At 36.2% G+C, this 25,877-nt stretch overlaps 2 protein-coding genes across 16 annotated transcripts; one reads left to right on the top strand and one right to left on the bottom strand.

The window, feature by feature from the left end:
• Positions 1–159: 159 nt before the first annotated feature.
• On the bottom strand, positions 160–14,623 carry slf2 (SMC5-SMC6 complex localization factor 2). 15 transcript variants are annotated; one of them, XM_079855281.1, is made up of 23 exons: positions 14,537–14,622; positions 13,935–13,976; positions 13,551–13,757; positions 12,759–12,791; positions 12,264–12,646; positions 11,122–11,331; positions 10,999–11,032; positions 9,910–10,886; positions 9,704–9,783; positions 7,637–7,747; positions 7,129–7,296; positions 6,725–6,827; positions 5,815–5,902; positions 5,590–5,731; positions 5,340–5,439; positions 5,043–5,219; positions 4,714–4,808; positions 4,488–4,575; positions 4,150–4,257; positions 3,953–4,030; positions 2,373–2,459; positions 2,199–2,267; positions 160–1,405 (listed from the first exon to the last, which is right to left on the bottom strand). In XM_079855281.1, the coding sequence occupies exons 5-23, from the start codon at positions 12,417–12,419 to the stop codon at positions 875–877; spliced, it is 3,402 nt and encodes a 1,133-aa protein (XP_079711407.1). In that variant the 5' UTR covers positions 12,420–12,646; positions 12,759–12,791; positions 13,551–13,757; positions 13,935–13,976; positions 14,537–14,622; the 3' UTR covers positions 160–874. The 15 variants fall into 15 exon arrangements, with proteins under 15 accessions (XP_079711407.1, XP_079711418.1, XP_079711419.1 ...); XM_079855292.1 differs by having other exon boundaries at positions 13,671–13,757; XM_079855293.1 differs by having other exon boundaries at positions 12,264–12,577; positions 13,671–13,757; positions 14,537–14,563.
• Positions 14,624–15,881: 1,258 nt separating this feature from the next.
• On the top strand, positions 15,882–25,669 carry cpxm1a (carboxypeptidase X (M14 family), member 1a). Its single transcript, XM_079855312.1, has 13 exons — positions 15,882–16,215; positions 17,566–17,675; positions 17,752–17,891; positions 18,489–18,573; positions 18,776–18,926; positions 19,645–19,733; positions 19,811–19,934; positions 20,438–20,634; positions 20,822–21,001; positions 23,494–23,788; positions 24,229–24,368; positions 24,472–24,574; positions 25,040–25,669. The coding sequence occupies exons 1-13, from the start codon at positions 15,963–15,965 to the stop codon at positions 25,348–25,350; spliced, it is 2,178 nt and encodes a 725-aa protein (XP_079711438.1). The 5' UTR covers positions 15,882–15,962; the 3' UTR covers positions 25,351–25,669.
• Positions 25,670–25,877: the final 208 nt, after the last annotated feature.

Here is a 25,877-nt window from a genome sequence, read left to right as displayed (position 1 = left end):
AAAGAAGCATGCCTTCTTTTTTTAAATCATACGTGTTGCTCCGTGAACACCATCATTTGGAAGAGATGAACAATACAAGACTATGATGTAAACACTTGTAAGACCAGGCTGGTCTTGGGTGTGAGTGGAAACACACAGACCCTCTTTTTTTTTTTTTTTTATCAGAACAAGTATTTATTTTCATAAAAAATAACCAAAGGATTTTCTATCTTTTTAAGAAATACAGCCTTTTTAAAAAAGTAATCCTTATGATAAACATCACTGTGATTTTTTTCTTTTTTGAGGAAGACTGGATTGCCAACAACAACAAAGAATTAATAAAAATACACTATATCCACTATACCTAATGGGATGCTTAAACATCCGGAAACCTACAGAAAAAGTTGACAAAGATTTAAGCCCTTGCTTTTGCTGTTATATTGTCTGGATAAAGATACCCCAGGTTTTTGGCAAACTAAAAAAAATGAATGGAAGAGATTACACAGCAGCATAAAGAGCAGATCCTGAAAACTAGCAGTGTGCACATTAACCTAATAGGTGTTACGTTTCAACAAATGAAATATATGTACATAAAAAAAATGTAAGGTCTCGTTTTCAGAGAAACCAGTGCCAAACATTTAATAATAGACCTTATTTCTTAAAAGAGATTAACCTTGTAAAAACAATATACTCAGAATATATATATTATTAACAAGATGTAAACAACTACAAGCATCACATGTGTCACTGAAAGACTATTAATTAATGGAAAGATCCTTAAATAATGTGCATATGAATGGAGGGCAACAAAGGTGTGGTGTAAAATTCTAACATGACCTGAGAATGTTTCAACTATTCTTTCTCAAGACCTCTCCGAATCCAAATACGTCCCCTCTCAAATCCCTTTCTCCATTCCCCCTTTGATTTCTAACAGCTCCTTATCTTTCTCTAACAAGTCCTCAAGCTCCTCTAATGCCTCAGTGTTTTCTTCTACAGGTATGTGCTTTCTGTCTTCTTCATGAGGCTCTTCATCTTTAAGAAGCTCCTCCTCTCGGTTCATGAGATCATCGTCATAGTCATCCTCATTCTCTAAGTCTTCGTGACTTTCAAACAGCTTTTCATCAGATATTTCTTCCAACTTTGCATCATCACCTAGCTCCATCAGCTGTTGCTTTGGCTCTTCACTTTTCTCCTCTACATCGCTGATGTCCTCCACACAATTTTCATTGCCTTGTTCGATCTTCTCCTCACACTCATCTTCCTTTTTGCTCTCAGCATCTTCGTCTGACTCTGTACTGCTCCACTCCGCGGTCAGAGTTTCTTCTGTACCCACTGAAGTGTCTTGTGCTTTGATGCAGGACTGGCCCTGAGGACTGCTGGGCACCTCATCCTCTGGTGGGGGCTTCCAATAATCATACAGCTTTCCCTGTGAATTACACAAGAGGCCAACTGAAGAGATAATTCACACAAAAATGAAAATGCAGTCATTATTTACTCACCCTCAACTGTCGTGCCAAACCTGCATGACTTACTTTCTTCCATGCAACACGAAAGGAAAAAATTGGTAGAACATTCTGGCTTCTTTTTTTTCCCATTCAATTAACAGTATAATAAAAGTAGTGCATATGAAAACGTTTTCGCGTTTAAAAAGCGAGATGCAAGGTTTAGAGACACGTTTTTAAAAGCTACTTTTTAACTTGAATGCTACATTTTTAGGATGCAACCAGATTCAATTTATAAATAGCTAATAACTGGTTTGCGATCAACTGATTTATTGAACACACAGATTTTCAGCTAATTCTGTTCCTCACACAAAGCCATCATATTGTAAGAAAATAGAACAAAAGTCATATGGACCACTTTTATGATCATTTTATGGTATTTTTTTCAAGCTTGAAGAGCGACCAGGATATTCTTCAAAAAAAGAAAATCTCCTTTTGTGTTGTAGAAAAAATATAGTAATTAGGTTTAGGAAAAACATAAGAGGACTTCAATTTTAAGTGAACTATTCTTGGTAATGCATGACCGTTAAAAAACATCACTGGCACAACAAATTCTTCAATATTCAATGTAACTAATTCTTCCAGTCTGACATTTTAGCTCAAGTCTCCTGCTGCTTGAATTACGAAAACACATGTGAGCAAAATGTTGCCTTCACAGGCAGCTAAAAATAATAACAGCTTTCATCTGCATTAGTTGCATGTATTCTTTCACATTACCTCTTGAGGTCTTGTTCGTCTGAGAAGCACCTGCCACTTTGTGTATATTCTTGCCACAAAGTCTTTCACCTACAGAAGAAAAAAAAAAGAAAAACACGGCCAATAAAAATTTGAATCCCTTTGATATCAGCAAAATGAGGGATTCTCAGAGAACAGAATAAAGCTGCTCTTCACCTTGCTTCTGTACAGCATTTTCTCGCTCTCCCTTATGTCACACTTAATGTGCTTCTCCAGCTGGGAAGAAAGACTCCGCAGATCATTCTGGAAGTGAAAGAGGGCTAAAGTTAGTCCAGTTAAGAAAACAGACAAGACCAAGACTAAGGCACAGTCAGATGAATATTTAAACAATATTGAGAGAATAAATTAGACCCCTGATGCATTAAGCTTTTAGACTTGGATTCAATCTTCAGAAGAAAAAAAAAACACCATTAGGAATTGGTAAGTTTGAGTCAAAACTCTTTATGTGGTGATAATATTGCTGGCTATTACAAGGCTTCTAAAAATTCAACTCTTGACATTCTGTAGTCAAATTTTTTTTTTATAATGACATTTGTGTAATATCACAGACAACTACTTTCCTACACTTTCAGTTCATGTCTCCTGTAGCTCTCCATCTCATCTTACAAAATCAAACAGTTTCAAATGAAATCAATATACTGCATTATTTAGTAAGCAGTTGTGTAATAAGATCATGGACAGTCAGCCCATTAAGGATGATACAAGATCAAACAAGTTCTGCTCACCCTGTCAGGTTTATTTCACCATAATGACCATCTAACTATACATTGTCTCTCATTTAATAATGTTAGTCCATTTATAAATGAAAATTATAATACATAATTATCCCTTGTCTTCATGTAGTGAAATACAACCTTGATATTATTTAATAAATTATTATTTATAATTTTTTATTTAATAGTCATTATTTTGACTGTATTACTGTTTTTAAACATTAAAAGAACAGGATTTTAATCATCATGTTCTGTTCTTTAACACAAGTACACTGTAGTGTAGGTACTGTAAAAAAAAGTGCAACCCATTTATCTCTAATTAGCAACAATTACTTTTGAAATGTTGGTTCCTCTGATTTATTTTTCATCTAGTTAAGCCATTTCAGAGAAAACATGCAAATATTGACATACTGTATTGAATATTGTCAATAGTGTGAAAATGAATAATTGAGACCGATCTTATTCAAGATGTAATGAGAAATGCTTAAAAAAGAGACCTGGAAAGAAAGGCAATAAATACACTCATGCATACTGAACCACAGCCCTCCAAACATCACCATTCTAGTCAGTAAAATCATCCCTCACTTCAATTCAAACAACTCCTTTCTCTTTTGAGAGTAAAATAAGTTATATTCATAATTGGTCTCTGAGGGTGAGAGTGGTACCAGAAGACAGAGTAGGGCTGTGTCCACTGACAGGGTCTTTCTGTGACTGATTCATTAACACTGCTCCTTTATGAGTGCACTTTAAAATAAGGTTGGGGGGGGTCTATTCAGAGACGCATCACGATTCTTCTGGATCGATCCACAAAAAATCTGAATCTGATTTCTAAACCCATTATTAATAATTCTGATGGATGGAAAAGTATATTTAGAACCCAACATGAAAGCGGCACAACAATGAAAATTAAGATACATAGAGAACTGTTTTGGAATTGGATTTTATCTCCCTGAAATTGAATCAAATTGTGCAGATTGGCTCCCTTACTATAAAATGGTATAAAAACATAAATTGGACACTTACTCTCTGGGTTGAGGGTAAAAACTCAAAATTGGAGGCTTCATTTGTCAAAGTCAAAAGGCTGTAGCAGAGGTAATATGCCTGTATGAAAGAAGATCATTTATCAGCTTATTAAACTAAGTGGTTCCACTATATCACTCTTGGATATTAAAAAAGTAATGATCCAATAGCTCTCAGCCTTTAGATGACTGTCTGCTCACTTGTTGGTCTAGAGTGGCATCACAATCTTCTGCTCTCCTTGCAGACCTGAGGACTTTCAGCAGGGATGAGGGACGCATTTGAGGTAGGAAAGGTTTCAGCTCAGATAGCTGGAAAAATACATGGTCAGAAAACAAAGATGAGTCAATCTCATTACTTCAAAAATGAAAGAGGTTTGACAAAAGCCTGGCCTGCCAAGTGTAGTTGGTAAATGATACATTTGCATAATTCCACCCATCACAAATCATAAAGCATCTATAGACCATTTGGGTGTATGGGTTTATAAAGCTAAATTGTCTGAACATTGAAAAGCTGCTAATATTCTATGGATTATTCTCACCGTAAACTCTGTGCCTGAGAGTTTGTAAGTGCAGGTGTGATTCAAAAGCTTTGAGATGATAGACACACTTAGGTGCCGTTTTAATTGCCTGTTGATGAAACAGTAGATGAATAATTACAGAAAGCTCTTACAGCAAACGCTGATTCACCTAATTATCTCAATGGTCTACATTAAAAAGTCTACAAGTAGAATAAATATTCATTTTGCATTACAGGTTTTCACTCACTTTCCACGAGTGCTATCTGGCAGAAGATAAACGAGTCTCCTGAGGTTGTGATGATCTTCTGACAAATCAGTCAGAATCTGGCAAGCTTTAGATATCTACACATTTAAAAAAAGAGAGAAAGCGAAATGTGAGAAAATTAACTTGACACTTTTAAAAATCTGTCATCATTTTCTGTTTTAACTTGTAATATTCGGAACACAAAATAAGTATGTACTGACTTTTATTCATTATATATTGACTGCATTTCAGGCTCCAAAATGAAAATTGCTTGTAATGGCATGAGGGAGAGTTTGGGATAACTATGGTGAATATCTAACACTCTTTCTGACCTGTACATCCCAGTTTGTGATGTTTTTGAGCAGATTCTGAAGCAGGAGGCTGAAGTTTCCAGTAGGTAGCAGCTGAAAATTAGTTTCCAGTCCAATTCTACACACCACCGCCAGAAGCAACAGCAGCTCCTCGTCAGTGTACGCTCTCGGACACAGCGCAGTACACAGAGAGAGGTACTGAACAGATAAAATAAAAATACAGAGACAAACAATATTGACAATGACTTATTACATTTAAAGCTATTTTAGCATTAAAAAAAACTGATGATAAAACATTTCTTCAAATATTCAGCTTGCCTTGAGAATACTCTCTAAATTATGCATTGGTAAAGTGGCACTGTCTTTCATGTCAGATATCACTCTGTCTTGGCTGGTGTCTTCCGGCTGAAAGGCCTCTCTGCCAAAACATACAAATGCATTAAAAATGCAGACTTAGCATTATTATGAAGCTTTTGCTAATCATGACTTATGTCAAATATTTGAAAGACCAATACATAATAGTACTACAAAAGTTATAATGCTGCAAATAGAAAAAAAAAAAACTCACAAAAGGTCTCCCTCATTAAAAGGGGGTTGGAGGGCATCCAGAGGGAAAAGACTGATGAACGACGCCCCCATGTTCAGGAAAACCAGAGTGATGTCCCGTATAGAGGGTTCCCACACTTTGAAACTTTGGTTATGGTGTTCAACTACAACACAACAGTCAATTTTACTACTTTAGAACTACTACAGGTACAGCACAGTTGGCCATTATGAGGTATTTTGAGCGTACCGATGTGTTGAGCAGCGGACAGAGCGATGGTTTGCAGGGACTGCAGGATCAGTGAGGATATGACGGGGTTTGGATGAACTGACATCATCTGAAAAAAACAATATTGTTATTAGCTGTACATACATTTCTGGCAGATAATTGCCTGTTAAAGTGCCTGTTGTTAATAATTATGAAAATTATATGATAACACTTTAGTTTAGGGTCTAGTTGCTTATTAGCATGCATATTACTAGGATATTGGCTGTTTATTAGTACTTATAAAGCACATATTAATGCCTTATTCTGCATGATCATATTCTATATCCCTTAATCCACCCAATACCAAAAGTTAGTTAGTTAATAGTGAGAATTGGACCCTAATCTAAAGTGTGACCAATTAGATAGAATTAACTGAATTGATTTTGTATCTTTTATAAGATACGAGTTGAATCTGCAAATTTGTATGCATGTTGGAGTGCTACAAGCATAAGCTCTCAGGAAAGTAACCTGACTGTAATGTATATGTTTTGACAGGTTTAAACGTAAATGTCCTAAGGTTATGCAGGTTTCCTATGAGAGAATAGAAGCAGGCATAAAACAAGGCACATTTTATAACTCAAGTCAGATGTATATCATGGGAACAACGTGCCCTACAACTGCAATAAATTCATATAACAATACAAAATGAAAGCTGAAAATAAATATATTACCTACAGCTTATAAAAAAAACTGATCAACAGATCAAAAACAGGTCAAAAACATTATGCATGAGACAAAACATACAGTGTCCCCAAAAAGTACAAAATATAAAGTAGCATTTTTAAGTGTAGTTTAAGGTTTTTTTGGGCCACTATACATACTTCCAGATGTTACTGACTAAGCATACAGTGTTTTGTAAGACAGAAAATATGAGGAAAGAGGTTGATTTTACCTGGAAAAGCCAGCATGTAACCTCAGGCTGACAAGGGAAAGAAAAATAGGCTTTCCTCAACAAGCCAGCACTGATCAGAGACAGCACATGTTCAGTACGGGCCCTATAGAAAAAGAATCAAAACATTCATATAGCAAACAGAACTTAAGCCCCTCTTTCATTTTATTTCCTTTTCACACAAATATTAATAACAACAAATACTCATTCTTTGAGAAGTGAACACACCGACAAACTGATATTGAGTTTATGGTGTCTGATTAGTAACTATGGCAAATTACAGATTTCAACAGAAGGAATAAATCAATTTGTTAATTTTTAACACCTTTTTAAAAGGTATCATACAAGCAAGAGAAAACTGGATATGACTTGTGTTCGGGTACAGTGTAAAATGTTGCCAGTCTTACTGAAGGAGGATTTGTTGTGATCTGTTGTGCGGAGTCACGCTAATCTTCCTCAGGTCCAGCGTCTGGTGGTTGAAGAGTCGACCAAATTTAGCAGGTATGAATACTTCCTCTCCTGGGTGGATGTCCCTGATGGCACATGAGGCGACCGAGTACTTTTGCAAAAATTCCCTAAAAATTAAACAAAAAATTATTCACAGATTAATGATAAATATCCAAGAAGCTGACAATATTCTACATAACACTAAGCAGCATACATATTCAAACTATATTCATGCACACATCCATACATATACATGTACATATACATATATATATATATATATATATATGTATATGTATATATATATATATATATATATATATGTGTGTGTGTGTGTGTGTGTGTGTGTGTGAAAAAGCATAAAAAAAGATTAAATGATAAAAGCCTTTTTTTGTGGTTTTGAGTCATTAACACTGGATTTGAAAAACAAATGGTGTGAATGAAGCCAGCCAGCCATTAACAAAATACCTTTGCTCAAGTGAGATGTCTTTCTCTTTATTTTCACTGTTCTCATCCTCATATAAATTCAGCAGATCCTCTTCACATGACTCAAGTAACTGTCTCTCCAACTCTTTTGACCTGTGTATTAAAATAAAAAAATGAAAAAAAGTGAGTCAAGTAATTAGACATTTATTAGGGTGAGACTATAGGCTAAATGGAGCGTGCTTCGTCTTGACAAATCTGTCATGGCATAATCACAGGTCTGTGAGACTGACGGTATGAATGAACATTTTACACACCCAAAAGTGTTACTGTCAGCCAGAATGCCTTACATCAATACAGCAAGAGTACTTGGAAGAATAAGTGAATTAGGATCATACATTTACATTTTCAGAAGAAAACAAATGTTGTGACTGGTGTTTTGGGTAGTTTTCAGCACATTACTAGTGTTTCTAGGATTGGTTCTTATATTGCCTGGGCAGCTGCTTAAATTGTTCAAAGTCAAAAGAACCCACCTAAGTCTCTATGATAGTATGGTCCCTAGAGAAGATTTGAGTATCTCCTATAATGTAAACTAATGAGATTTTTCTGTGGTCTTATTGTCTACCAGGCAAAAATCATAAGGTAGATGACTGCATTGTTGATTTGAGGTATAATTCATGTCCGTAGTCCAGAGTTATGCCAGTTTAATACTTAGACTTATGAGTTTAAAAGTCCCTAATTTTAAATACTAGCAATGTAAAGACATGTAAAGATAGTTCAGTCAAAAATGAAAATTCTGTCATCATTTACTCACCCTCATGTCATTCCAACCCAGGAGACTTAATTCATCTTCAAAACACAAATTAAAATATTTTTAACGAAACCTGAGATTTTAGTCCCTCCATTAAAAATTAACTCCACAAAAACACTTCAAAAAGTTTATAGAGTTTGTAAAAGAAATCCACATGTTGTTTAAACCAACACACATACATTTAGAGCACCTTAAATTTGGTAAAAATGCTTACTTGACAAGGTTTGTTCTTGTGTATCATGCAAGTAGGTTTGAGCTTCAGTTTACCATATTTGATGTGCTCCATGTAAGGCCCTGTTTACATCTGGTATTATGAAGTGTTTTTGTCAATCGGATCACAAGTGGGCGATGCTAAATACATGCGTAAACGGGGTCTAAAACATTTTGAGCTTGTCCACTTTCAACCACTTCCAAAGAAGTGTCAAAAATGCATTTGTCCGGATTGCTTTCGTAGTGTAAACCCTCATGTGGTCAAATGCATTCGAACATCCACAAAAGACCGCCTACTGACCTAATGCGTAAACATTATGGGAAGCGTGCCAGCCAGACAGGATTTAAACTTTGTCAGCTGAAGATCTAAGTTTTGTTTGAAGATAAAAAACGTACCAAACACAATGGTTTTCTCACCATTCCTGTTTACTAACACACACTCACCGCATTAGGAGTGAAGAAACTAAATCTGCTGTTTTAGTTAGGATGAAAGTGGTCGAACGTGGACAAAAGAGATGGATTAAAACACCAGGTGTAAACAGGTATGTGTCTACCTCGTCTACTTGTGATCCGATCAACCAAAACAAATCTTAATACCAGGTGTAAACAGGACCTAAGTGTGCTGATCAATGTTTAGGTGTGAATAAAGGTCTAAATTAAATCTGTTCATCATATAAAGTGACCGTGTCTCTTCTGAAGATTTTTATTAAACTGCTCGATTCTTATGGATTTCTTTTATGATGTCTTTATGAACTTTGTCTTTATGTTTGGTGGAATGGACTTTCAATAGAGAGATATAAGGTTTTGACTAGAAATATCTTAATTTGTGTTTTAAAGATGAAAGAAAGTCTTTGGGTTTGGAACGACATGAAAGCGAGTAAATTACACATTTCACATTTTTAGGTGAACTATCCTTTTAATAGCAATGCTTGCCTTAGTAAACACCACTGGCATTAACATTGATAGTTTGACCACTCAATCATTGAAATGCAAAGCACTGCAGCAATCCAAGGGCTGCCAAGCACAAAATAAGACACACTGGGAATTAAGTTGGGGGAAAAACAAAAAACAAATCAGGTTTTCAAACCAACCTCTGATATTGTTCCTTCTCTTGCAGCATCTGCTCCAGTGTATTTATATAACTAACGGCTTTGGTTTTCACTGCCTCAGGCTAATACAGATGGAGGGAGAAAAAAGAATTTTTTTTTTTTTTTTTTTTGAGAAGATCAGCCATGTCAAAGATTGATTAATGGCACATGAGGTCATTATGTGTTTTTCTGAATATTCTTAGACTTACAGCTGCTTTATGGACCGGTGTGTTGGGCTCTGAGAAAGCATCTTTTTCGGGAGTTACCGGCACACGGACACTCCAATCCAGGATGTCCCGCAGGGATGGCAGCTGCTCATCTTCATGACTACTGCTACTGCTGCTCAGGCTGATAGCATAGCGTTCTCTTAACTCATCGCCCGAGTCGTCTCCCAGCTCAATATCTAAGGGATCTTTCCACTGGGGGCAGCACTTCTGTTCTCTTGATCCTTCTACTTTCACCGACGCAGCTGGGCCAGGCATGATAGCCTTGGGGCTGCGTGACTGCTCCACTTTCAACTGTGTTCTTTCATCCGGTTCTATCTTACATGAACTGGCTTGCTCCGCAAAGCTGGGTGATCTTAGATCAGTCTGATGGGGGGATGAGCGAATTTGAACACCCTCCTCATGGCTGGATGAGGGGCTTGTGTGTGTGGGGACAGTACAAATTTCTCTCTCACCATTTGTTTTTTTGTTATGAGTTTTAGGCAATGATATGCAATAGTCTGGAGTAAAGAGGGTCTCGATGTTATCAAACGTTGTGTTTGTCTTTGGAGAGACTTTGCGCAAATGTGGTTGGCTGGGTGGAGTTTTGTGATTTTTAGGCATAACATCTTTAGGCTCAGCAGTTGTGGGTGATTTGGTGAGTTGAAATGAGTGAAGTTTGTCACTTCCCGTATTTGAGTCCTTACATGGTTTAAAAAGCTGCTTGGGGATGGAGGATGAAGGTCTTGGTTTGTTGTTGGTGTTTGATGCGGAAGACAGCTTTGTAGGAGACTGTTTCTCATTTATAGTTATCACAGAGTCATTGCTGGACTTCACAAAAGCACGTCTGACAAACTTCAAAGGTGAGGTTATAATGGAAGAGCTGGGGGTGTCTTGGAAATCAACACATGGCCGTTTAATTTCCTTCTCACTGTCTGTACTACCCTCTCTTTTTCTCTTTGCAGTTAAGGACAGCCTGCCCTCTGTTGGCAAAATGGGGTAATTGACATAGGAAGTGAACCAGTTTAGTTTGAAAAGTTATCAAATAAACAGCTGGGCAGTATCAGTAATATAACAAAGTGTAATAATCCTTACCTGGACTAGTCTTCTGTTGAGAGGTGCTTAATTCCTGTAACACAACCAAACAAGGGAAAACAGTATCAGTATAGTTTTATATAATGCCATTTCAGCATCTGTGGCTATCTTCATGAACTATACCTTCTGTAAGGACATGTTGCTACAATGGGAGGTTTTGTGGTCTCTTTTCTCCAATCTATCTTTTTTCTGATCAGGATGGTGAACGGAGCTTTTGGGTCTCTGCTGGAATGAGCAGGAATTATGGCTCTCAGGATTACGCCTGTGGTGAGATGGCTGAGGAAGAGTATGTCTCCGATCCTTCACAGCTGACTGAAACAAACTTCCTCCAACCTGAACACAAAACATCAGAGCATTAATGGTCATGAAGTTAGAATCCAGTAAGCAGACAAGCTATAACAATTATGACTACAATAATCAAATCCATTTTTTTTGAGAAATTAATTTCCAGTACTTTGGCCTTTCCAGTCAATTGTTGATGACTAGAAAAGACATTTTAAATAAGAAGAATCATTCTGATTTATGACGGATGCACTAATTAATCATTCAGATTGATTTGAGAACCATTTTGACCGATTCACTAAAAATAGGCTAACCATCTTAAAAGAACAATTTGCTCACAAGTTTTATTGTACATAATAGCAAGATAAATAGCCAATTAAATATTTTAGATCTGATCATAAATACAATAAAAATTCACTATAAAAAAATTGCCATGACTTTTAAGATTTATTAATTTCCATCACTTTTACATCCTGGAAAACCCTATTTTAAAATTCAAAAATATTTCCACGTTTTACATGAGCATGAGAGCCCTGAAAATTCCCCCTCAAATATATTTCAAGAGTATTTAATAATGCATAGAACCGTGAACATGCAAATGTGTTGTTAATTATTGAAATATTAACTTACATTCTACAGAGGTACTTCAATTGTTTATTCATTAATTTAAAAAATAAAATAAAATTTAATTATTTGATTTTCCACGATGTAAAAGTGATGGAAATTAATAAAAAATGTACAGTCAAGGCAAAGAAATGTTCAGTGATTTTTTTACTTATTATTATGATTTATGCTCATCTCTAAAATATTTCATTAGCTATAGCTTGCGATTGTGTAGAATAAAACCTTTCAAATTTGTCAAAGGATCCAATTAGGTCAAAAGTGTTCAGCTGACAAATGTTTGTGAACCCTGCATTAAAAACATTGTTAGAAATATAGATAACTTAAAAATGCATTAAGAAGAAATAAATAGTTGCATTTACCCTCAAATTTTCATTCAGCTCTTTACTGAGAGCAAAAGAAAGTTCTCTTTCTCTGTTCTTTCGCAGATTGTCCTTTTTAACCGTGGGATTAAGAGATCCATTCTTACTGTTGCCGTGGTTTGGTTGTAGTTTTTTCAGAACAACTTTGCAATTCATTATACCATCCTGTTCTGTTCGCTTGTTGGAGGCTTTGAGTGCAGCTGAAGTGGACTTGTCCCTCTGCTCCAGCTCAGGGTTTTTGGAGGGTGGGACGCATTTAGGCAGTGAGCTCAGGAGTTTTGGAGTCTTCTCAGAAGGTTCAAGACATGGACTACCTGACACAGGATGAGACGTGGCATCTAAACTGTTGCATCGTGGTATACCAAGTGGAATAATTTCTTTTACTATATAAAAAAAAAAAAAAACACTGTCAGAAATCCAGACAAAAAAAGTGCAAAAGCAACCCCTTCATATCATATCATATCTTCAATATGGAAGATGAATCACCTCACAAACCTGTATTAAATGTCAGAGCCTTAAGATTGTCAGCTGGCAGAAATCAGACAGGCAAATATTAAAGAGCATTAACATCATGACAGTTGGCTGGAATACACTACACAACTTTTTCTACAAATTTATGTCCTGATTTTGCAGTCTGGAGTCGGCGATAGATGCAGAAAGTCAAAGTCTGTGCAGATTTTGGGTAGTCAAGAGTTGAAAAATTGCAGAAAATCATGAAGTGTATGATGGGCGCAGAATCAAATTTTAAGCTTATTCAGAATAAGATTCCATCCAGTCGAAGGATATCAAAAATGTTTGATATTTTGAGCCGATTAAATAACATATTTTGTTTTCATTTGTCTGTGCAAATTAGTTGCGTTCAGAACAACTTGAATGTCTGACAGTGTGTGATTGCCTTTTGTTCAGTGTATGATGCCCAGTTTTTCTATTACAAAGTCTGAAAGTGTATGATGCCTGGTGCATGTAGTGTGTCATATAACCGTTTGTAAATGTAAAAGGTCTGCAGATTTCTGGGGTGGCTATGCGAGACTAGGTTTAGAGAAACTGTATTCTTGATTGAACCATTTCAGACACTGTGAGATAAGACGTGATGCTGCGATTAATATCATGAGAAAATTGACTTTGGATGCACGTAAATCTATTGTAGGAGACCTCCCAAACAAAATTAGGAACCTTTAAAATAGCATATAGGGTCACTTTAAAATCAGTTCACATAATCATGTAATGTATTCCAGGGTTATGTCAACATAGTGGACAAAATCTGCAAGCCAATCCATTCAACATTACCATTGTAGCCAGCCACCACAGCAGTAAGCCCACAAGCAGACCAACAACGCAGATCAACAGCGGCCCAACACACCAAGCATCCCTGTTCAATATATACCAGACTCGTGATCTACATCTCACCCATAGAGGTAATGTGCTTCTTGAGGAAACTTGACATTTTATACTGATGAAAAACAGACAGGTGTCTTTAAAAGTCTTCAGAGTGATCTGTACAAAGTAAGAAGCATCAAGTGTTAAAACAAATGAACTTACATGCGTGCATGCAAAAACTATCATTTGTTTAGACAACCAAATCATGTTTTGTGAAGTCTGTGCCATTACACCACACAATGCATAGTACAGCATCTCTGCAGTAATAGATGAAAGAGATTACATTTAACAGACCTGTGCTACATGCTTCCAGTTTTCTATCAGGTGGGCGTGTGTCTGCAAACAGAAAGGCAAATGAGGAAACTTCAGCCGCTGGTACTGGGGGAAAAAAGGACATATTTTCAGCGCATCACTCTCATTTGTGTGTTGACTTTCTCTATTTGTACTTTGAAACGTGAATGGGCGGGAACAGAACAGCTAAGTTAGTATGCTAGTCAAATCTTGAGAAACGAAAGTACTGGCAACAGTTCGGCGTCAAGTCTTCGACCTAGTTTGTTTTAACCGAAGTCTTTGATGTTTTATGAAAAAACCATAAACAAACAATTTCACAAAAATGCAACTGTAAGTTGGAAGACGCTACTTACCATTATGCTCCAGCACGAAGCGAAAACAAATGTCGGATAAAACACTAACTTTATAAAAGAGCGTCTAGTTGATCAATTCTAACAAATTGTTATGTATACAATATACATTTTGTAAGTACACTAGTAAACCACACCGTACTAACGTTAGCTGTCAAACACCGAGAGTGACGCTGACCGTACACGGCAGTTCAGTTCTAAAAAAGAATAAAATGTATGTAAAACCTTTCAAAATAAATTGTATGCGATGCGTACCAGCCCTTGTGGAAGTCTATTTGATACACTCCATAACCATGATGAAAGGTCTGTTGTGTTTGTCGAGAGCCGCCATCTGTAGGTAGGAGGAGCGATGGATGATGTAGTTCACGGAAACGACCACTAGAGGGCGCTAAGATCGAGCGCCAAAATTAAAAAAAAAAGTACAGCGGACACTAAAGCTGCCTTTATTTAAGCAGTAAAAATATATTTTATATTAAAAATATATGAACAAAAAAAAAAAGAGTTAAATTCTTAGAATGCTCCAAAATATCACTGGAAATTATAGATTATAGGCTACCCTTTATTTTGCCTATTAGGCTATTTCTTTTTCTTCTTCTTTTTCTTTTTTTTTAGCAAATTTGACTGGTAATAAAGCCTACACTTTCCAGAAAAGTGATGGTTGTGCAAAAACCACTGAGTAACTGCAAAACCAGCTGTTCCCAGAAAGTGTTACTGTTAAACATGCCTAAACAAGAGATGTGAATATAGCAGATGTCATGTGACATATAGCTTCATGGAGTCATTTAACACCTCACTAGTAGCATAAACATAAATACAAAAATGAGTCTTCTGTGTCAACCCTGTAAAGCCTGACATAGGCCTATAAATAACAGTCAGGAAAAAAGTTTAAATGGAACTTGAATCTTTAGACAAATATTATAAAAGCCAATGTCTTTTATGTTTATGTTTATCAGGGTTTTATATGTTACAGTGAGGAAATGGACCTCACACTGGAGGACGAAAAACACCTATGCTACATTTTATTCAGAGGTGCAAATGTTGTTATTTAATTGGCCTAAAAAATAAAGATGAAATTCTGATAGCTTGTAATGTGAATTTCATAACAGTTTAGCAGGCTACTTGCATAAAACGCATTTAAATATAAATTTTACCACTATATATTTTAATAATCATCATAAGTAAATTATATTTCAATGCTTAGTTTTATGATCAAAGCTGGCTACTTTAAATTGTGGTGGAAAAACATATAATGCGATGCAAAACAATGATGATTGAGATTAACATCCCTCAAAAGCCTGTTGTATTACATTTGACATACATTTTAACATGATTTTTAAAAATCAATCAAAAAAAATCTTACGTTATTCGTTATTTTTAGCCTAATTAGTAGGCTAGGCTACTAAAAAAAGTCTATGTCGACCAGAAGGCATGTAGAAGATTGTGTGCAACAAAGTTTTGATCATGTTGATAATTTAGAGGTCTTCGAAATCCATGTATCAAATATGACAGGCTTAATAGGGTTAAAACTTTTCTTGACAACACAAGCAAGAATTAAGTCCGCGCGGCGTCTATTCTACAATATACGGTATTGTGGCAGTCTGGTATTATGTTACGAAGCGTCCAATTTCTGACTTTTAAATTCTGCTTGGAGCCTTGGACACAAATATATTGAAGAAGGAATATGCTTATGCAAAGCGTACACATCTGTGCTGCAATAATACTTTGCATTACACACCACTGTCTTTCATCTGAAAATCAGACTGACAGTGATAATGTTAAATCCGAATCGAACGATTTAAAGTCAATATTTAATCTGGATGGAAACGTTACTAAAAGTTTGGACAAAGCAAACCCTGCTGAAGACCACACAAAAGCTCAGAGGAATACCAGTGATGGAGAACAGATGAACAAAGAAACCTATGGAGTAAAACCAGGCGAGTTTATTATCAATCGGAGAGTTGAGGGAAGTAAATTCAAACCATTTTTTTAAAATGTCCTTTTATACGGCGTTATAACACTTCCCCCCTAAATTAACTATTAGGCATATCTTTTTTTATGTTAAAATTGACACTTCAACATTTACTCACCCACATTTCGTGCACTTTTCTTCTTCTCCTGTGGAACATAGACGATATTTAAAAAAATGTGTCATTTTTATTTTATTTTATTTTCAGTGCATTGGAAGTCAATGGATGGTAGTATTCAAAACCATTGGTTACCAACATTCTTCAGAATATCTTCTTTAATGTTTGCTATGTTCCACAGACAGCAGAAAGAAAGTCACACAAGTTTGGAGTGGTATGACAGAAATTTAATTTTTGGGTAAATTAAATTATGCCTTTAAGGTGTTTCAACTGTCCCTCTGTTCCAACTATAAACGGTCTTCCCTAATGAACAGTGACTAGTGAAACTGCAAATTATAGGGTGAATTCAGATTGATTTTGGGACGCTTTTCCCAAGTTATCTCAATGACAAAAAGTGTCCCAATCACCTTGTAAGAGTTCACACTTACTTGTATCCTTTTGGAGAACTTTAATAACTTCCATGCACATTTTGATCGTGGAAAACTACCATGCATGTGTAAAATAAAAATCACAGGAAAGGAGTGATGCACATGCAAGTTATTTATTCGTATTATTAGTATCTATTTAGCACATACTTATTCCTTTATTGATAGTCACTATGCACAGTGCTTAACATTTTGCAATGTGTTAAAAAAAAATTAACATTTGTTATCTGGTCTCATCAGGCTATATACTTAAGGCAAAATTAGTTCAAGAACTAGTGGGAATACAGGAATGCTTAAGCAACAAACATAATGTTGATTCACTAGGCGTTGTTTTAAGCAACAATAGTGAATCAGTGTGATATTTGTTTGCTCAGCATTCCTGTATTCCCACCAGTTCTTGAAGTCATTTCAAAAGTGCACCAAATGAAACCCCTTGGAGAAGAGAGAGAAATTGTTGCATAGCCTACACTCTTAAAAATAAAAGGTTCTTTATCGGCATTGATGATTCCATGAAGAACATCCATGGAACTTTTCCACTGCACAAAAGGTTCTTTATAGTGGAATAAGGTTAATAAAATGTTCTTCACGGTTTAAAAAATGGTTCTTTTAGGACCTGATCACTGAAATGTTCTTTTTCATACTTAATGTACTGCCATGTGATTCATTACAGCACATTTACTGTTATCTTTCATTCAAACATTCTTAGGCTCGTCTCTTGCTTAATAAGTAACTGTTCATCGTCAGCTTTAAATTTGTTTGACTAAATCTCAATCAGGTTGTCCACCACTGGGTTTGGAGTCTCTGAAAGTCTCGGATGATCAGCTGCAGTCTTCCTCAGATTTGAGTTTCGGTCTCGGTCCTCACAGAGGACGCCTTAATATACAGGTGTGTGCTTGTTTAAGAAGATTTTGAAGGCAGATTCGAAGTAGCATGTTATGAATTTGCATATGTGTGTTTGCAGTCCGGTCTGGAGGATGATGATGAGTATGACGGAGCGTGGTGTGCTGGGGTGAAGGATCAGGAACAGTGGTTGCAGTTGGATGCTCTCAGACCGACACTCTTTACTGGCGTCATCCTCCAGGGCCGAAACTCTATCTGGAGGTCATTGTGTGTCTTTGATCATTATTGTCATCACCGTTGCCATCGTTCATATTACACACATTTTTTTATTAGTTCTTGCAAAATAGTGCCAATCTGTTGAAATTACTATAATTATTACTTGAGCCAAGTCTTAAACTAAAATGCATAATTGAGCTGTTTTAACTGAAAGCAACTTGCACTGACATATTTTAAAATATGTCAGTGCCAATGTTTTGACTCAAGATGCACACCAGTAATGTTTTTTTCTAAGGCACGTTTAAAGCTACTTAATTGTCCTAATTGAACTAATGTGTAAATGTGTAATTACAAATATGCTTGTCAGTACATATGGCAGTACACGTCTAGAAGGACAATAGAAGTAATTATGAAATTAAATATAAAGATGTACTTAAGTCCTACATTGCATTCAGTTCACAGTTCACACTTTAGTTTATTATTTTAAAGTATATTATTTCCACAATAAGTACTCTTTTCAAAAGTATGCTAAAGTGTACTTCTTTTTCACAAGAGTCAGCTTTTACAGGATGTTTGCAAATCAAACCTATTATTTTCATTATATTTGTCTTACCAAAAATCTTTATTTGTGTGTGTGTGTAGCTTGAACTGGGTCCGCACGTATAAGGTGCAGTTCAGTAATGACTCATCGGTCTGGCAGCCCTGCATGAATGGATCAGAGGAGGCCGTGAGTTTTATAAGTCCTGCTAACCTACATTTGTTAAATCTGCACCATTAAGCTTCCCTGTAAGATAGGGCTAAGAAGTCGAGGCGCATATAAATATTTAAAGCCTATAGTCTGTAAAGTGAATTTTCCGCATGTGCCATATTTTTTTTCTTTTCTGTATGTGTGCTATATTGTCTCTCCTCATCTCAGAATCTCTGTGCAGGTGTTTGTCGGGAATGAAGATTTGGAGACGCCGGTTTTGGCTCTGTTTCCTGAGCCTTCAGTGGCCCAGTACATTCGCATTAACCCACAGACCTGGTTTAGCAATGGCACCATTTGTCTCCGGGCTGAAGTGCTGGGTTGCCCAATGCCAGGTTCTACAATACACTATACTGTACTTTGAAATATTTGGGTCAAGACCATGGCATGTAAAAACTAGGTTTTGCCAATATATATATATATATATATATATATATTTATATATATAAAGCTATTTCCTTGCATTCACTCCAATTTATACGTTCGGAGGGGTGGTAAGACTTTTTAATGATTTTGAAAGAAGTCTCATGCTGCAAAATACAGTGAAAACAGTAATATTGTAGAATTATTACAATTTAAAATGACTTTTATCCATTTTAATGTATTTAAATTTTAATTTATTCCTGATGGCAATTCTGAATTTTCAGCATTATAACTCCAGTCTTCAGTGTCACATGATCCTTTAGAAATCATTGTAATATGCTGATTTGGTGCTGAAGGAACTTTTATTATTATTATTATCAATGTTGAAAACAGCTGCTTAATATTTTTGTGGAAACAGCATTTATTTAAAATATAAATCTCCTTATATTTATAAATGTCCTTACTGTCCTTGCTGAATAAGTATGATTTTTTCACGGTAGTGTATTTCTTAAATGTTTTTATTTACAAGGCTTTACAGTTATTGTCAGGCAAAAACCTCCACAAGTCAGTCAACCGCCACTTGCAACACAGAGACAGAGCATTATTAGTAGTTAATATGTTGTAGTATTAAATAATTTAATAGTCATTCAGTTAAAAGTGAAGTTTGACTAAACTTGTCTGTATGTGTAGATTTTGACAGCCCACAATTTTCTGAAACTGAGAGCAGATCCACAGATGACCTTGACTTCAGACACCATAATTACAATGAGATGAGGAAGGTTAGAGTGATTTTAGACCTTCTTAGTCTTCCTGCTTATTCGTGTAACCAAACTGACACAAGTCACTCTCCCTCTAGTTAATGAAGTCTGTGAATGACGAGTGTCCAAATATCACACGGATCTACACTATTGGGAGGAGCTATACCGGACTGAAGCTTTATGTTATGGAAATATCCGATAACCCCGGAAAACATGACCTTGGTAAGTGTTCACTTTAAGACCCTGGTGCTTGTTATTCAGATCCCTGAACCTAATAGTCCACACACATTTATTCTAGTGCAATAACCAGTTGTGTTTTTGCAGAGAATTCATTGTGCATGCCCTTTTAATATTTTCCCTTTGACACAGATAGAAGAAGATGTTTTCTTTGCTTTTAGGCTTTATTTTGCACATTCATCATACTTTTATGTAACACATTGTTGTCACACATCTGCTTTTCATCATTCATTTGGCCAGAATAAACATTCCATCACTGATCAGATGCTGTTAAGCTTTTACTAAAGACATATCGTCAGCAGTATAATTTTTTTTCATGAGGGATAAAGAATAAAGTCTAGTCCTGACCTTATTTTTTCTTGTACGCTGTTTCACTCTGAAATACATCACATAATGGAGGTAAAATGGTGTAAATGTGTGATTTTAAATTAATTCCTGTTCCAAATTGTACTCATTTTACTGTTTATGATTTCACTGTTTGCTTATAGGTGAGCCAGAGTTTCGCTATGTTGCCGGGATGCATGGGAATGAAGTTTTGGGCCGGGAGCTCTTGCTAAATCTTATGCAGTACATCTGCCGTGAATACAACCGAGGCAATCAGCGTGTCATACAACTGGTAAAGGACACACGCATCCATCTGTTGCCATCTATGAACCCAGACGGATATGAAACAGCCTATGAGAAGGTAAGCCAAAACCGAAAAATTGATGTGAGAAGAATATTACACTCCTAAAAATAAAGGTTCTTTATTGGCATCTATGTTCCACGAAGAACCTTTAACATCCATGGAAACTTTCCATTGCACAAAAGATTATTTATAGTGGAAAAAGCTTCTTTAGATTGTTAAATCGTGCATGTGTTTGTTTCTACAGGGCTCAGAACTCTCTGGCTGGGCTCTTGGACGCTACAGCTTTGAGGGCATTGACATGAACCATAACTTCCCTGACCTCAACAACATCATGTGGGATGCTCAGGAGTTGGCCACGGACAAGAGGAGAGTGAGCAACCACTACATTCCCATGCCAGAGTACTACACCTCAACCGAAGCATTAGTACGTAAGCATTAGCATGCTCTTTTGGTATGTGTAGCCTAATTATAATAAACTTTGGGTACTGTTGTCTCCAGGGGTGCGTCATTAGTCAATACATAGACATTCCGTTTGTGCTCATGAATTAATAATGACATAACTTTAGAAACATTACTTTCTTGTTTTTCTAGCTGAAATGTCCTTGATAATGTCACTAAAATGAGGCCAGTTTTGAAAATAATTTGAAAATTTGAGTGTTGAAATATCCTGTTTACACAGCAGCTAAACACTGTCTGTATAGAATAATGACACTGTTATCTTGCTACAGCTGCTTTACAGCAGAATTTGAACTTGTCTCATATTTGATCAAGTTTGCATCATTAATAACTTTCCTGTTTATTATTGTGAAGCGCTATTAAAAATAAAGGCGATAACATGATTGTATGAACATGCAATGGGAGCGGTCAACTGTAACCGCAGTGAGAGTGACTAAAGTCATATCAAAGATGGCGACGTAAATAAAACTGTCTTATCACATTTGAAACGACAAATGTAGAGATGCATGTTCATCCATTAAATTAACCGACAGCAGCTTTAATACCTGAGTGAAAGCAGAGCATTTGAGTCAAAACTTGGTGACTGGATCTAAAACCTTCAGATGACGCAAATTATATCCACATTTTTGAGGACCTGCATTCAGCAAAGAGTGTCTCTCTCGCACTGTGTAACGTTACAGAAAACTAGTTGTCCTGTTCGGTTCTGTTCACACCGAAAATGAGGCTACGAGTCCTAAAAGTTTACGGGTGTAAGTTTGGTTATAGAATGCAGTTGTCACTACTCTGAACCTCCATAAAAATAGTTTTTTAAGTTGGCCCCTCCCCAGCCCCTGGTTTTCACAAATAGTCTTTTTTTTTTTTTTTTTGTCATTTTTAGATAAGCAAAGTAATCCATCTTGTTTGTCTAAGAAAACAGCAGAGTCTTAAGCTCTTTCAGACGTTGCTCTCAGTGTATCCTCATAATGTTTGCTTTATTTGGAGGCACAGAAAATCTGAAAAACAGAAACAGAAAGTCCATCTTTTTACCTTATTGTGATTTATATCCAAGTAAAATTTCTCGAACAAGCTCAAATGTAAGGCAGGACTTGATTTTGTCCATGGGGAATTGATTGGATGGTTAGATGGTTGTGGTTTTCTATTGCTGTGATGCTGTGAGTGACAGGTTGTCCCGCCTCTTTGCGCCAGTAAACACGTCATCAGAAGAGAAGAGATGTCGCTGTAAGAGGGAGGGGAAACACTTTGGTTACAGATTATGAGAGCACATGAAAAAAAAAAAGAAAAGATTTGCACGGATAAATCATAAATACCTCAGTATTCCATAAATAAATCTTAAAAAATCCATTTAGATTTGATGGTGACTTTAAATCTTTCAATAGACAATAATAGTCTTTGCCTTGTAGAGCAGGACACATTGTGCACAGGGAAATCAGGGTCAAGCAGATCTGTGAAGAATGTGAGCACTTCCTCTTAGCTGAAGCTCCCTGTGCTGTGCCTCCAATAGGAAAACACACCGCAATACACAGATTAGAAATGAAATTCACTCTTCATCATGAAAGATGTTTGAGGGAGACTCAAAAGTGAAGAAACGTAATAAAAGAACACAAATTTATCATCTTTTCTGTGGATTATGAGATTATTATTACAGGCAAAGATTTACTTTTGTGCCTGAGGGGGAGGGGCAATGGGGGCAGAAACTAGACCCAGACCTTCTAATTACAGTCTAAAGCACATTCTGAGATAGCAGTTGTGTCCATAAAGTTGTTGTATAGTAGGCTACACATTATATATTAAATAAATGTTTTTTCATATACACTACCAGATGTTAGGAATAATTAAGTAAACAATGTTTCTTAAATACTGTAAAAACAGTAATATTTTTACAAATTTGAAAAAGAACTAGTTTCTGTTTTAATATATTTTAAAAATGGCATTTATTCCTATATTTATTATTATTATTATAAATGTTGAAAACCGTTTTTGCTGCTTAATATTTTTTGTGGAAACCTTAATAAAAAAAAAAAATAATTAAGGATGCTTTGATGAATAAAACGGTTTTGTAACAGAAATCTTTTGTAACATTATAAATGTCTATACTGTCACTTTTGATTAATTTAATGCGTCCTTGCGCAATAAAATTATTGATTTAATTAATAATATGTTAATTTGCAAAACAAAATCTTACTTATTACAAACTTTTTAATGGTAGGCTAGTGTATCACGTTGTCCACAAAAATATGAAGCTGCATGTTTTCAGCTGTTTTCAACATTGATAAAAAGAAAGGTTTCTTGAGCATCAAATCAGCATATTAGAATGATTTCAAAATATGTGACCCGTGCTGGCAAAATGCGCACGGGATAATTCCGAGCTACAGGGACATGAAAAATGTATGTATACACAAATGTAAAAATTAATAATTATTGTATATTTTATATTAAACTATTCGTGCATTCATGTTTAAGGTTGCCCCGGAGACTCGTGCTGTAATCAGCTGGATGCAAGATATTCCTTTTGTACTGAGTGCTAATCTGCACGGGGGAGAGCTGGTGGTCACTTACCCTTTCGACTGCACACGTGACTGGATCCCTCGCCAGGACACTCCCACCGCAGACAACGATTTCTTCCGTTGGTTGGCTACCGTCTATGCCTCGACCAATCTAGTGATGGCAAACCCAGATCGGAGGATCTGTCACTCAGAAGACTTCCTACAGCACAACAACATCATCAATGGAGCTGACTGGCACACTGTTCCAGGGAGTGAGTAAACATTCAATATTCATTTGCAACAGGGTACTTTCTAAAAGTGCATTTTAAGAGATGACACAGGTGTAATTCAAATAGAGGTCCACAGTCAAAAGTCTTGTAGAATATATTCAGGAGCATGTAGACCGAAGATATTCAGATATTAGTTGTGTTCCATATGGAGGACTAAAAATGCAATTGAAAAATAAAATGAAGAAATTGTTTATTAATGTAATAATTATGAATTAAAATGTTAAATGAAACAGTAAACAATGATGTAATAACTAATTTTATAATCTAACAATTTAATTGCACAATTTAATTATTAATACTGATAATTCTTCATTTTGTTTTTTAGGTGTCAATCCTGATTTCATGCTCATTATATAAAAGGCTTTATGTACTGATGATATTCTATATGATATTCTTTTTCTTATTTTATTTTTGCTTTATAGGCATGAATGACTTTAGTTATCTCCACACGAATTGTTTCGAAATAACTGTAGAACTGTCCTGTGATAAATTCCCACATGCCAGTGAGCTTCCTATCGAGTGGGAGAACAACAAAGAGTCCCTCCTGCTGTACATGGAGCAGGTCAGTTCATTTTCCCTCTGTCCTGTATGGAAACATGATCCCAATGGATCCTACTAGGATCCTAACTTTTTCCATTTTCATCTGCTCTCTCGCTCCTCTGCAGGTGCACAGAGGTATAAAGGGCGTCATCAGGGATAAGGACACTAAAGCTGGCATTGCAAATGCTATCATTAAGGTGGACGGCCTGGACCATGACATAAGATCTGGTATACCTCTAAAATCACTTTGCCAAATAAACTGCATTAAAGAGGACCTATTGTGCTTTTTTTTACATTTTCAACTTTCTTTAGTGTGTAATGTTTCTGTTTGAGCATGAAAAAGGTCTGTGAAGTTACAAAGCACAGTCCCTCCAAAGGGAAGGGAGTTATTCTCTATATCAGTAAGCACTATTTTTGAAACGCCTCGTTTGTAGTCTTGAGTTTTCGTCCTCATTTAAATAATTCCCACCCAAGTTGAAATATGCAGTTATGGCAAGGAATGTGACATTTCAGAAACATGCTCAAAGCAGCTGACCAATCACAACACACTTGTCAAGCCAGCCAATCAGCGTGAAAACTGATTTTAGTAGACCCCAAAAACAAATCTTTGTAAAAGGGCTTAATAGGTCCTCTTTAAAACAATTACATTTAGTCAATACAGGATATAATAATGTTTGATTGACATGTTTGTAGCTCTAGATGGTGATTACTGGCGTCTGCTGAACCCAGGTGAGTACAAGATAATAGTGTGGGCTGAAGGCTACTTCCCTCGCATCCGCCACTGCTCTGTAGGGTCAGAGCCCCACGCAACCATCTGTGACTTCACCCTCACCAAGACGTCACAGGATCGCCTAAAACACATCCTGGCAAGAGGTGGGAAAATTCCCCGGGATGATCAGGTACGGGTCCGAGCCATGCGAATGCGCAAACTCCGCATCAGCACCAAGATTCTTAATCGCCGTCGAGAACAACAGCAACGCCTTAACAAAGTTAAACGGAAGTGAGGAGCTCATTTATAAAACAATAAGCCGGTCTGTCACAGGTTGAGGGACATTGCGATTTAAGAGACAGATTTTGAGATTGTCTGATTTGAATGTTTTTTTAACCACTAATTGATTTTTAAGAATGCCTCATGTGAGCAAGACTCTGAGATTGTAGCTGGTTTTCTACTCTCAGAATATGATGTTGATGATGATATTATAATAAAGCTAATAAAAGATTTTACAGGATCCACCTCTTAGTTTCTTCAGCTGTTTTAATTCAGTGATGTATAGAAGCTTGTTTCCGCCACAGAATAAAAGGTAATTACGCCTTTTATCTCACAATTCACATTTCTAAACTCCTTATATCCTGCAATTCTGACTTTTTTCTCATAATTTCTAGCCTTGATTAATTTGGACAAAAATCATCCCTGCACAATGTCCATTGCATTGTGATGGTGTGTGTATATACAATGCAGTTTTCTCTAAGCGGTTCTCAGAATTGCGTCCTTGGGACGAGGGCACGTTAATTTTTATATATATATATATAT

Source organism: Squalius cephalus (genome assembly GCF_949319135.1).
Source record: "Squalius cephalus genome assembly, chromosome: 21".
Taxonomy (NCBI): domain Eukaryota; kingdom Metazoa; phylum Chordata; class Actinopteri; order Cypriniformes; family Leuciscidae; genus Squalius; species Squalius cephalus.
This window is presented reverse-complemented; position numbering and strand designations above follow the sequence as displayed.

Coding starts and splice junctions, on each gene's coding strand:
- slf2 (XM_079855279.1), bottom strand. Junction 9,784..9,909: donor CACCGGTCCATAAAGCAGCT/GTAAGTCTAAGA, acceptor CATCTGTATTAG/CCTGAGGCAGTGAAAACCAA. Junction 4,031..4,149: donor ATGCCACTCTAGACCAACAA/GTGAGCAGACAG, acceptor TCTTTCATACAG/GCATATTACCTCTGCTACAG.
- cpxm1a (XM_079855312.1), top strand. CDS start 15,963: ATGCTTATGCAAAGCGTACACATCTGTGCTGCAATAATACTTTGCATT. Junction 18,574..18,775: donor TGAATGGATCAGAGGAGGCC/GTGAGTTTTATA, acceptor ATCTCTGTGCAG/GTGTTTGTCGGGAATGAAGA. Junction 19,734..19,810: donor ATTACAATGAGATGAGGAAG/GTTAGAGTGATT, acceptor CTCTCCCTCTAG/TTAATGAAGTCTGTGAATGA.